This window comes from Podarcis erhardii (assembly GCF_964252035.2).
Source record: "Podarcis erhardii genome assembly, chromosome: 3".
NCBI classification, from domain to species: Eukaryota; Metazoa; Chordata; class Lepidosauria; order Squamata; family Lacertidae; genus Podarcis; species Podarcis erhardii.
In genome coordinates this window covers 13,598,807-13,612,619 of record NC_138507.1, presented here as the reverse complement: position 1 = coordinate 13,612,619, position 13,813 = coordinate 13,598,807, and the positions used below count along the sequence as shown (strand labels likewise).

At 44.5% G+C, this 13,813-nt stretch overlaps 1 protein-coding gene across 4 annotated transcripts in view; it reads left to right on the top strand.

Annotated features, from left to right (window-relative positions):
• The window catches only part of PAK5 (p21 (RAC1) activated kinase 5), a 120,714-nt gene that overhangs the window by 54,914 nt on the left and 51,987 nt on the right, over positions 1-13,813 (top strand). For 2 of the 4 annotated variants that reach the window (XM_081857027.1, XM_081857026.1), the window contains 2 exons: positions 4,498-4,579; positions 10,967-11,181. In XM_081857027.1, coding sequence (XP_081713153.1) covers positions 4,498-4,579; positions 10,967-11,181 — 297 coding nt within the window. The remainder of the gene's footprint in view (positions 1-4,497; positions 4,580-10,966; positions 11,182-13,813) is intronic. The other 2 variants (XM_081857029.1, XM_081857028.1) reach the window with 1 other exon arrangement.

The window sequence follows — 13,813 nt, the reverse complement described above, 5'->3', positions numbered from 1 at the left end:
TAATCCTCCGTCTTATTCACTTCTTACGCATTTCCTAACTTAATATTGCCTTTATATTTCTAACGTATCCTATCTCCTTTTTCATTTTTGCAATATTTCTAATATTAATTCCTCACAGAGCTTCTTGCAAACCTACAAACATCGTCTGATCAACGCAAATACTTTTCAAATAATCTGTAAATTTACTCCAGTCCTCGGTAGACTTCTGGTCCCGCAGGTTTCGGATCCTTCCCGTTAGTTTATCAAGTTCCACATAGTCCATTAATTTCATTCTCCATTCTTCCATCGTTGGTAATTCTTCTTGCTTCCATTTTTGGGCCAATAATATTCTTGCTGCTGTTACTGCATATATAAAAAAAGCTTACATTCCTTTTTATTTATATCACTTCCCACAATACCTAAGAGAAATGCTTCTGGTTTCTTGATTCACACTATAGATTTGAAGCACGTGTAAAGCACATGGCTTCTCCCCGCAAATCCTTGGAAACTGTAGCCTGTTAAGGTTGTTAGAAATCTCGTCTGAGGAAAAACTTCACTTCCCAGGATTCTTTGCACGTGCTTTAGATGTACGGTACAGATTTGCCCTATGACTTCTGGAAAGACCTGATTGATAGATGCCTCCATGAACCTTGCTGTATGCTTTAAAACATTCTGTGCTGCCTTGTGGAAAGTCCCACTGACCAAAGAAATGGGAATTTGCTCTGCTCACTGTGTTTCTATGAAAAAAAAACCCCATGGTATTTTGTCTCACTTCGACGTGACTTGAATCCTTGAAATGTTGCAGGCGGCACCGACTGCATTGCTCATAGTATACTGCAATCAGGATTATGGAGACTGTTGTGTACATAGGATGATGCCAGATCCAGATGATTTTTATACTTCTTCTGCCCCTTGATCCACATATTCTTTGTTAGCGTCACTCTATAATTACAGGCAGCATTCATTTCTTGGATATTTAAGAAATGGTGCTTAATTACGATTGGCACTCTAGGAGAGATGCAGCTGAGCATACTGGACATTTTGCTAGATGAACATTGGAGCGTTGGAGGACCATTGAAACCAAACAGCATTGTGCGAACCTTTCGGCTTTAATTTTGTAAATTATCCAGAACACATAGCATCAGGGTCCTCTGCAAATATAAAACCAGTGATTTCAGTGGCGCTCTGCCAATTTTAATCAGCTGGGCATCATTAATAGAGAAGATGCAGTCTGAGTAAATTTTCAAGACTTTTTTTTTTTTTTTAACAGCTTGAATGCGGGGCAAATTGATTTCACACTTCTGCTGCAACTATAAGATCTTCGTTCCAATTAGAGAAAGGCTCAATTAATGCTAATACATTTCATTAATGTAGAAATAAATTTCAGACTTTTGGTTCAGATTTTTCCCTTAGGCAACTGCAAACATGTATTCATTACTCCTCTCGCCCATCTTTCTCCCCTGATAAATCTCCACCATCTCTGTCCTTGACACGTCAGTATCATTGACAACATTTCCTCTTCTAATACAGGCCAGAGGAAAATGGTAATTTACTTAACTGGCTCAGCAACTGTATTTTGTTATGCTGGACACAACACTGTGTAGAGACTTTGTTCTGGGGATAGCCTTTTCAAAAAGAGATGCTCGCTATTCCGTGAGTCTGCTTTGGACCAGAGACTGTGGGCACACTCACACCACAGAATTAAACTGGCTTAATGATCAGTCCCTCCTCCCAGGGAACTCTGGGAATTGTAGGAATATCCTAATATCCCCAGCACTCTTAGCAAACTACAGCTCTTGGGCTCTTGGGCCCAAGGTGGAGGCTCAGCTGATTGAATGTTCTTTCATGGAAAAACTTCTCTGCACATAGAAAATGAGATATCAGGGGGCCATTTCTAGTCTAACCTTTGTCCTGACATGCTAGTTTTCTCTCTGTGTGTGGTGATGCAGAAAACTATACAGAAGAGAATTCATTAATGCTCCTCCAGTTTATTGAGCATCCACCCTGATTTGCTTTTGCAGACACTGAGGTCCAGCTCCGAGGGCCTTCTGGAGGTTCCCTCACTGCAAGAAGCAAAGTTACAGGGAACCAGACAGAGGGCTTTCTCGGTAGTGGCACTTGACCTGTGGAATCCCCTCCCACCAGATGTCAAAGAAATAAACAACTATCTGACTTTTAGAAGACATCTGAAGGCAGCCCTGTTTAGGGAAACTTTTAATATTTGATGAATTATTGTATTTTAATATTTTGCTGGAAGCCGCCCAGAGTGGCTGGGGAAACCCAGCCAGCCGGGTGGGGTATAATTATTATTATTATTATTATTATTATTATTATTATTATTATTGCAAAGCTTACACAGAGGGAGGGTTCTGGTCTTTCCTGAGCATTCATTCTGATTTGCAACTAGCATTCAGCTTGAATTTATCCTGATTTACTTGTATGGCAGCAGCAGAGCATTGTAATCAGAACCATCTTTCCCATAGGGCTTAGTGGTGCGTCGCACCAGGGCACCAGCCTCTCAGGGGCACCCCAGTGAGTGGGGGAGCTACGCGGATTTGCTGGTGGCCTCCCCTTTCCCTGCATGCCCGCCAGCTACACCCCACCAATCATATGGCTGGTGGGCGTGCAGCTAGCCTCCCAAGTCTCCGTGGGAGGAGAGCGATCCTTGCAGAGGCTTAGGATGGAAACTGTGTCCCGCTTACTATATGGCTGGCATGCATGCAACTTCCTTCCCAAGCCTCTGTGGGGATTGCTTTCCCACAGTGGCATGGAGGAGAGTTGCGCCCCCGATGGCTGGCAGTGCTCAGATTCCCTCCCCCCCCCACACACTATCCATGGTAATTTGGGGGTGCTGGGCTGATATTTGCACCCCAGCACCACATCTGCTAAAGATGGCCCTGATTGTAATCCACTTTATTTGTGCTAAACAACTTTTATAGTCGTATAGGCTAGTCCATTAGGGCAAATCCAATGCCCCACCCAGCTGCTTGCTTTCATATTCCATCTGGCCCAGAAGGTGGCATTGAATGTCAACGTCCTCCTCCTTAGTCTCAGAGCTACCATGATTGAACTCAGTGAGGAGAAGAATGGGGGAAGAGCTAGAATTGGTTGGGTCTGCCTGTCATTGGCTCTGCCTCAGCCTACTGTTGACGTTCCTTCCCTCTGCCTAATAATAATAAAAATAATAATAATATATTACTTATACCCAACCCATCTGGCTGGGTTTCCCCAGCCACTCTGGGCAGCTCCCAACAGAAAATTAAAAACACAATAAAACATCAAACATTAAAAGCGTTCCACAGGGCGGGTGCCACTACCAAGAAGGCCGCTGGGCCATGTTGCATTTCCTCGCCTCTCTGCCCTCCTCCTCCGGGCAAGCAGCATCGTTTGGGCAGCAGCGCCAGCGGCAACTTGCCTCAGATCACCTGACACAGACCCGCTGCCGCCGCCATGGCTACCTTACCGTAAATACCCCAGCCCAGGCAGCAGCAAGAAGAAGCTGGCAGCGGCGGCAGGTTAGGGGTTAGGGGCGCAAATTACTTGCCTTGCCCCGGGTTAGGGGGCGCAAATTACTTGCCTTGCCCCGGGTGCTGACAAGCCACGCTACGCCACTGGGTATCAGTCACAACTTGAAGCCCTCCAGAAAAACATTGGAACTGACCCAAGTCCCTGCCTACAGTCTGAAGTGGTCCACGCCCAGATATGGGTTGGACACATTAGTGAGAACAAGGCCTACTTTCTCCTGGTGTGCAGTGGTGGAGGAAGGGGGCGTGGGTGCCAGCCTGGGGGCGTGACATCACCGCAGGCAGCCGCCTCTCCCTTGGGACGCTCGGGCGGGCGGGCACTGCCCCATTGGAATGATGCTCACATGGCCAGGCACCTACCCAATTGGGACGACGACTTGCATGGGCAGGTGCCTACCCCTTGGGACTCTTGTACGTGCGATGTGCCACACCCCCATGTGTGGCATGCCACACCCCCACCGCCCCAGGTACTGAAGCCCCTTCCTCCATGACTGCTGGTGTGATTCCCCCGGAGTGGTGGTTTCATGTTTGTTTACTGGATACCATTGGCATGCTTTTCCTCCTGCCTTGGCTAGTCGGTTGCACCACTGGTGTAGATTTGTGTCACATAGTGGGACAAATGACTACTGGGAGAATAAGAGAGCCAGGAGGCACACAGCATGTGGGGAATTGGAAACCAGAGTACTGATGTGAGCAGCACCTGACCCTTCACTGGCTGTCAGCCAGAAAGCTAATACAGGGCTCACTTTTTCCCAGTGAGTGCTGTTTTAGAGCCTCTGTAATGTCAGCTGATGCATGAAAATAGGAAATACAAAAGTGGCTTTCATTGTGCGGGAGGCGGTGGAACATTGTTCCTCAAATGACAACAGTGTTTCTCTAGTTACCCTTTGCCAGCGTTTACTATTTCTGTACAAGCCCACATTGTCTTTGATGGTGTGTGCGTGTGTGTTTTATTTTATTTAGTTTTATTTATTTCATTGTGCATCTCTATTAGATGTTTCTCATGGGCCAGCCATCCCGAGAAACCCTGCTGTGCTGTGGTGTGACCAGTGAAGGCATTTTCGACAATAAACAAGGTATTGTGTGCTTTGGAAGAAACATTGACAATGGCAAAGCCCAGATGGTTTGGAACCGTTTCAATGTTTTCTTCTTGCTGTATTAGTGCATAGATTTCAGTAATGGTGGTGGCTGTGGGGCGGGAATGGACAACTCAGAAGACATTTGGAGCATAGCTGGGAACATCAACCGAACTCAAAACAGGATGCACTATAGCCATTTGCACATGAACATGGAAAGAGATGGATTGTCCTTTCTGGTCCTCACCAAAACCATCACATATTTGAGGTGCTGTATGCATCTAAACCAAAGGAGGCATTTGTCTTTGTGCTAAGGCAAGGTTTTCCAAACTTGGGCCTCTAGCTGTTTTTGAACTACAACTCCCACCATCCCTAGCTAGCAATTTGTGGAAATGTGCAGTTTTCTGAATTGTGTGACGCAGTTCTGCAGCCAAGTTGAAAGCACTTACTGGGGTAAAATGTGCATTAAAATGCATGCACACTAGTGAACACTACATGCAAAAATGCATTTTATCTCGGGAAACTGCTTAGCAATAAGGTGTATATTAGGCTGCAGTACATACAAAATGTGTATTAGGAGAGATGTTCACTAAAATGCAGATTAGTTTTCCTGAGGACTTTTAAAATCATCATCATCATCACAAACTGATGTGGTAATATGGAGAGCTGAACTTAAGATGGGGGAAATGATAACCCAAAATTGACAGATTCTCCCACCCCTAAAAAAGGTAAAATGTAAAAGACCCCTGGACAGTTAAGTCCAGTCAAAGGCGACTATGGGGTTGCACCGCTCATCTCGCTTTCAGGCCGAGGGAGCCGGCGTTTGTCCACAGACAGCTTTCTGGGTCATGTGGCCAGCATGAATAAACCGCTTCTGGCACAATGGGACACCATGATGGAAACCAGAGCGTACAGAAATGCTGTTTACCTTCCTGACGCAGAGGTACCTATTTATCTACTTGTACTAGTGTGCTTTCGAAATGCTAGGTTGGCAGGAGCTGGGACAGAGCAACAGGAGCTCACCCTATCATGCAGATTCAAACCTTCTGATCAGCAAGCCCAAGAGGCTCAGTGGTTTAGACCACAACGCCACCCGCTCCCCTACTCTACCAACACCATGTGGCATGCATAGGAAATTTCCCCTTATATCAGAATCTCAAGTCAAACAGTGAACAAAGTGGTTGGTGTGGGTGTGTTTTCAGAAGTAAGGAACATACTGAAAAATGTTTAAGCCTTGAAACTGAAAGGTCTATATTTAAGTCATGTTTTACCTGTGCGAACACATTGACATATAACCCTGCAGCTATGTACTATCCCCATTCACTTTTAAAGATTTCTTCCTGCTGTTATCCCAGCATGCACGACCTTGCTGTAAAATACAACAGACTTATTTAAACTGGCAAGTAAATCAGTCTGTTTCGGATGTAATAGTATTAAGTTATGGGTGTGCACCATATTACTTGTGAAATACAGTGCAATTTACAATATTGTACAGAAATAATATCACCTATTACAGTTAATTAAGCAGTGACAGGTTTATAGAGTGCTGGAAGGCGAAATTCAGTTTAGATTTGGGTTCTTTCCCCCTTATTATTGCTGTGAGCCAAAGACATTGCAATGCATTAACAGAACCGGTACCATTGGTTTTTACCTGGCTCTACTTTTTTCAGGGTTGTATGGTGTCAGTCAGCTGATGGTATGAATTCCATCAACAGAACTTGGAAGGCTTGTGGGACCCTTCAGGGCAGACTGGGGGGCAGGGACTGTAGGTGGAGGGTGAATCCCCCAAAATTGCTTCCCTCTCCATTCCACTGACTTTCAGTCACTTTCAGCTGAGCGACACTGTTGGTTGGAGACAACCTTCAGAACAGTTTATCTCCTAGATAGAAAATGACTGATCACACTGCTGAGTTGCTTAAGCTGCTTTTGCATACACCTGAGTCAGCTTTCGCCTACTGAATGACGTGGAACAAATCAGGGTGAGCAAAGCTCCATTCCAATACACTGCATGAGCTCAGTGAACTACAATGTTCAAGGGTGAAGTCCATTGTAATGGCTAGTAGAAAACCATTCATTGTTCAGCCCGGACACTGAGGTCCAGCTCCAAGGGCCTTCTGGTGGTTCCCTCCCTGCGAGAAGTGAGGTTACAGGGAACCAGGCAGAAGGCCTTCTCAGTAGTGGCACCCGCCCTGTGGAACGCCCTCCCATCAGATGTCAAGGAAATAAACAACTATCTGACTTTTAGAAAACCTCTGAAGGCAACCCTGTTCAGGGAAGTTTTTTTTATGTTTGCTGTTTTATCGTGTTTTAATATTCTGTTGGGAGCCTCCCAGGGTGGCTAGGGAAACTCAGCCAGATGGGTGGGATATATTATTATTATTATTATTATTATTATTATTATTATTATTATTATTATTATTAAGCATGCCTGTGCTCAGGTGGGTCTGCTAGCCTCTGAAGTGAATTAAGACTAAATGCTAACTAGGATTGCTTTATTGTTTTCTGTATTCTACCAAAGTTTTACCCAGAAGAGATATTAATTAGGAAATATAAGGGGAAATTAGCAAGGTGTGATAACAAATAATCACATAGCATCTAATGAAGACTTTGCAAGGTATAGCAGAATAATCCTTTGCATGTTTCCTCATAATCACCCCATGGAGTTTTGTAGTGCTTAATCCCAAGGTCTTCTTCTTCTTTGGCGATCACTCGTAGCCGAGTAAGATTGTCTTCCATAAACACAGTTTTAACAATGAGTCCATAAGTGACTGTGGTGGCCAATTCTATACAATGCATGGAACTGCATTGTAATGCAGGAATTTTGCAGGAACCCATTTTTAGGCTGCAATCCTAAACATACTCACCAGAGGGCAAGTCTGATTGAACTTAGAGGGATTTACACCTAAGTAAACATGCTTGGGATTGTACCATATGCCATTCAAATTTGTTGGGTTTTTAAACAAAATCTGCAGGGTTTATGACACCATATTTATATGGAATTTCTTGGGATGTTTTTCAAATGGGATTATCTTAATAGATGGTCCTGGTTGCGGGCAGGCTCTCAACCTGGTTCCCCCCACCCTCGTGTGGGTGGAACTATCGCACTCACGCTGGGGTGGCACCTCAATCACCCAGAGCTATTGCCCAATCATTTCAAGGGATGATAGTGGGGGAAAGTATAAAAGCAGCAGCGTGACATGTGCCAGGCTCCTGCTTCGTGTTGCTGAACATCCGCCCACCCTCCCTTTAATTTAGATCCTTTGGCCTTGCTTTGGACTTTGGTTGGTTGCCCGGCTTGAGTCGGGGGCCGGGTAGGAATTTTTTCCACTGGGCAAATTGGCACAGGCCACTTGGTTTTTGCCTACCTCTTAGCAATCGTCACAACTTTGTAAGGCTTGGCGGTTAGGCACTGGCTTATTGTGTATGGGGGAGGGGAGGTCGGCCATCACCTGCCCCTCCAGTTTCAAGGGTATTCCGTTAAAGGAAGCTGGGGCCTCATTCCTGTCCGAAGTCCACTTGAAGGGTGAGGGCCATGCCAAGCCTCTGGGAACACCAGGGGAGATGCAGGCGGGTTCCCCCAAAGCCATTTCCCTTCGGGTGGTTCACCCTTACGGACTTCCTGCAAAGCAGACAGGAGTCAGATATAATCTTGCCAATGCCTAAGCCAATACCGCTCTCATTCCTGTAATCAATAAAGTTGCAGCCAAACTTTTGCCCAAAAAACTTAAACAAAATATCCATGTCCGTGTGAATTTAATTATCCTAATGGGGGGTCGGCTTGAGGGTTTGGCCACGCAAGCAGCTTTTGCGTAAAGCTCCAAGATCCTGTAGGTTGCGTCCCCACCCCCTCCAGATCATCTGAATTACTTTCTTCTGTGCAGCAAAAAGAAAGGGGTTTTAAAGGAAAGTTCTCTGGAATTCTCTACCACTTTGTTTAATACAACAGCGGGTGTGTTGTATCTTAGGTGTCATTTAATGCTTGTATTCCAAAGGCAAATACTAAGATTGGATGGATGGATTGGCAGGTTGTTTGGATTTGTCCCCTGCGTGCTCCTTGCTGAAGTGATCTGCTTCAGTGCACACCGTGACCTAGCTCACAATTTCGACCATAATTAATTCAGTGCCCTTTCCCCAATCAGGCAATTAGGGCTCTGACCCACAATCGGAGAGCACAGGAGGAAAGCAATCAGATTATCACTTTGCTACACAGCAGGTCAACTCAAGCTTCATTCCGATATGCTTGGAGGATTATTCAAATTGTCCCTTAAGATACCCAAGAACTCTGTTTAAAAAGCAGCTAGCCAAGGGGCGGCTAACTGAGTAAATGAGACCATTGAGGCCGAAGGATCTGAAACAATCAAAACTAAATAAATATTTCTGCGCAGCATTTCTCCTTGCAGACTGTAACAACCTGACGGCGGTAAAGCCTGCAGAATTTTGAGTGGCTGAAAATGAGTGCTTCTTCGTTTGTATGATTTAAATTGAGAATTTCTGTCTCTCTGGTGGCCTTTTTTCTGTTTGGCATACTGTGTGTAGGAACCCATACTTCTGTATATAGGTAAAGGTAAAGGGACCCCTGACCATTAGGTCCAGTTGTGACTGACTCTGGGGTTGCAGCGCTCATCTCGCTTTATTGGCCAAGGGAGCCAGCGTACAGCTTTCGGGTCATGTGGCCAGCATGACTAAGCCGCTTCTGGCAAACCAGAGCAGCGCACAGAAATGCCGTTTACCTTCCCGCCGGAGTGGTACCTATTTATTTACTTGCACTTTGAGGTGATTTTGAACTGCTAGGTTGGCAGGAGCTGGGACTGAGCAACGGGAGCTCACCCTGTTGTAGGGATTCGAACCACTGACCTTCTGATCAGCAAGTCCTAGGCTCCGTGGTTTAACCCACAGTGCCACCCGCGTCCCACTTCTGTATATACTGTAGATGAAATGGTTGGTGGCTGATGCAGATGACATTTCTTTTTAATATATATAATAAAGCAGTTACAAAAGATGGCAGATAAGAATTCAGAAGCTAAAAAGGCAAGGGGGTTAAGAGCAAGGTCTTCATACATGGACAGAAGGCCATCAGAAAGGGGATCAAATCCGCTTCCTTAAGGAAGAGAGTTCCACAGCCTGAGCGCAACCTTCCCGCCACTGTTTAATATAATTCAGTGTATCTTCTTTAGATATTGATCATAGTGTGTCAGGGAACTGCCATCAGAGCCAAGGGTGGAGGGAAGGCTCCCCAATGACGCTGGAGAGGGAACCAGCAAAGAGAGAAGGGAAGCTTCCACTGGGGAAGGAGATAGGCATTACGCTAGGAAGAAAGGGGAGGTTGAGGGAGCTTCGGAGGGAGGGCTCCGAGACGGTTCCAGTGAGACCAGCGGGGAGAGCACAGAGCCTCCGCTTGGGACGCCCACTCTGCGCAGAAAGCTTCTGCGCAGGGAGGCTAGGCAGAGACTTGGTGTCAAAGAGCTTTTATGTTGGAAAAAGTTCAGGAAATGCCCACTGATGGATTCTGCCAGTGATTGAGACAGCCACGGAGTAAGGGCTGTCCAGCCGGAGAAAAGTTTGACCAAACTACTCAGCTTGGAGCAGTTTGCGGCTTACGCACAAGCAACCCCACATCCCATTACATAGTGGTTACAATCATGGGCAGTGTCAGAGGGTTGACTGGGGAGGGAGGCAAACAAAGAGCTTGCCTTCCATTTACCCCCCATTGCTATCATTAACTTATCCTGATTTCTTTTTCGTTCCAAAGTCTTAACGTGAAGGACACAACACATCCAGCCACTTTGCCCTTTCTCTCTCTCTCTGTGTGTGTTTTCTGGTGCTGCCACTAGTTACAATCTCAATTTGACAGATGGGGACAAGTTGTAGAATAAGGGGAATTGCCTTTCCTCGGGTTCACTAAACATGACAATGTGTCATTATCTCCACCAGGTTGGGGTAGCTTGCTCTGAGGTCACAGAAGGAAGCCTGCAATCCAGGATCCTATAACTGGAGATGCCATTAAACCCAAGACGAGCATGCAAACATGGGCTGGACCATTGATTTCAATGGGTCTTCTCTGATCATCACTAACACTGAATATTGCCCATATACTCTGAACTCAATGAAAACATTCTTTTTGGCTGCTCTTCTGGTGTGAAAACAATTTGTTGCAAAATGTCTTTCAGATATTTTATTATTGCTACCTTAAATTATGGTGCTGTCCATAATTCAGATTTCTCAACAAAGAAAGGCTTGACGTTTTTACATGACATCATACACATTCTTTCATAGGCATGGAGCCTTATCAATTTCTCATTTTTAACCGTTTCACCCAGTGTGGCAAATTATGCTTGAATGACTTAAAATATTTCAGCACCAAGGTAATATTCTCCTTTGTCCTCACAGGTTTTTCCACCATGTTTGGAAAGAAAAAGAAAAAGCTTGAAATTTCCGGCCCTTCAAATTTTGAACACAGGGTACACACTGGATTTGATCACAGAGAACAGAAGTTCACCGGACTACCTCAACAGTGGCATAGTTTGCTAGCGGACACAGCAAACAGGCCAAAGCCTATGGTGGATCCTTCATGCATTACCCCAATCCAACTTGCTCCAATGAAGGTAAACAGATTATATTGAAACTGAAATACTTTATTGTCACTTGTACAACTTGTATACAGTGAGATTACACAAGCACCCCCCACTCAGTTCTCTTAGTCTTAATTCCCCTCGTTTACTGACAGACACACCCCAAACCTGAAAGTCAGTTGTCCTGTTGCTACCTTTTCATCCAGCAGCCTAACAGCCCACGGATAGAAGCTGTTCTTTACCCTGTTGATGTGACTAATCATGCTTGTATATCTTCTACCCGAGGGTAGGAGATCAAGAAATTGCCAGCCAGGGTGTGAATCATACCTGAGAATTTTCCTCACTCTCCTGAGGCAACGTTCTTCCGCAATGTCATCCAGCGGATTCATAGGACAGCCCATAATATCTTGTGCTGTATTCACCACCCTCTGTAGGCACTTCCTATCAGTTGATGTCAAACCAGCATACCACACCATGATGCAGTATGAAAGGACACTTTCTATTGCTGACCGGTAGAAGGAGATCATCAAATGTTGATTGACATCGTTCTTTCACAATCCTCTGAGGAGATGGAGTCTGTGTTGGGCTTTCTTAACCACCTGGGTTGTATTGATTTTCCAAGCAAGGTCTTCTCTGAGATAAACTCCTAGGAATTTAAAGGAAGAGACTCTCTCCACATAGCCCTCTCCTATGTACAGTGGGGCTAGTTCTCTTCTCTGCACCCCAACACATACATATTAGTGGAAACTGTGTGAAGTGTCCTTCAGGGAGCTTGCCCATTTCTGTTGCAGAACAAAAGGGCAGGTTCTCTCTTGAGAAAATATCTGAATAGCCTCCACAGACGTATGTCAATAGGACATATTTGTTATGCAAAGATTGCAATTTTAAATGAATTTTGCTTTGCAGTGGTGGAACCTCTGTGGGTGCTTAATGGAACCAACTAAAACAAAGAAAACTCCTAAGTTTGGAGGGCAAGTTTCAACACAGGAGAGAAAAGTGTGAGTTTCCAGTTCACAACCCAACCAAAAGCATATTTTCAAATTAGGGTTTGAGAATTCAGTTCAGCAGGAACAGCAGAGACATCCCAAAACCAACATGGCAGACTTCCCCCAAAGTCCACATAGCCATTGATTAGAACTCGGCAGCTTTGGAGCACATGGTTCAGCTGAGGATACACAAAAAGAGTAATGTTCCTTGAAGCCCAGGCTAACGTCATGTGTATACAAGACCATAAAATAGACCTTGTTGTCATCCTCAGTTTTGCACCGTCCCCTCCAGCAAGAGTAAAGCAGGTTGTGTCCTTGTGCCCTGTTTGTTGTAGATTATTTGTTGTGTATCAGTTTATCCTTTCAAATCGATATCCTCAACAGTTATTTTTAACAAGCCGTCTCTGAGCAAAAAGTTGTTTCTTGGTTAAGATAAAGCAGAAATCAATGTTTGCTTCCTCCACCCCCTGCTTTCTCACCCAATCATCCTACCTACTCACGAAGCAGTAAGCTGGGAGGCTTGAAAATAATGTTCTTTAAATAAATCCATGAGGACTTTGGAGTTCAGTTTGAAGTCAGATTGCATTTTCTTATGCAGCGATGGATGGATATCAGTTATATATTTTAATGAAACCATGTAGAAAATTTAACAGCAAATATTCACAATTCCAGTTGTCAGGACTGTCTGCATGCTGTTGTTTGCTTTGTTTTTTTTTTCCTGTCCAAACTTCTAAAGCTTTGCATGTAAAAAATATTAGAGCCAGCTGGATGAGACCAAAGGCCTAACTGCTCCTTGTCTGCTGTCTCCAGGAACATATTTAGATTCACACTAGGAAGAATACATCCATTGTAGACAGTAGTCATTGGTAGGGTTAGCTTCCATGAATTCGCCTAATCCTCTGAAAGCTGCCCAGAATGGTGGCCATCGCTATTCCTTAATGGAAAAAGGACCCCCCCCACACACAGTTTTTTTCCATCACCCTCTTGCCCTCTCCTCAAGCTGCATTGTTGCAGGCTCAAGAGATTCATGCAATGCGATCCTATGAATGAAGGAAGATCACAGTGTATCCTAACGCCGCCTTTAAATATGCCAAATTCTATTAGAGCTTTGGATTGAAAGGAAGGAATATCTTGAAGCAGAGAAAGGGGTCTCATGTAAGGTAAGTTTACCTGCATTGTAGGATCTTGAGGTTTTGCTGTCATCTAGTGGCCATGTTCTTTATTGTTCAGAATATACAATAGATTTGTGTCACCTAGGAGTGGACAATATACTATTGTGTGCTGGTGAGGGAAAGAGTCCTTTATCCAATTTCCTTTGAATTCGTTTTCTGTTCGGGCACCACAGAGACCTTGCTAAGACATGCTGCAGACATTATGCTGAACTCAGTGCAGCAACAGTGGCGGTAAGAGGAGGAATGTGACTTAGCTTCAAGAAATGAATCCCCACAGAAAAACCACTGGCCCAAACTAAATATCCTTAGTATTTGTTCTTCCATCACCCACTTTCTTTTTTTTTTGTATTTTTTGTATTTTTGTTTTGTACTTTTCAAGTTTATACATACTAATTTTACAATCATTTTGACATTTCAAAACTTGACTTCCTCCCCTTCTTTCTATGGTTCCTTAAATTTATTTTTAATATCTTCTGCATATCCAAATTAACTTAATTTGCTCATTTA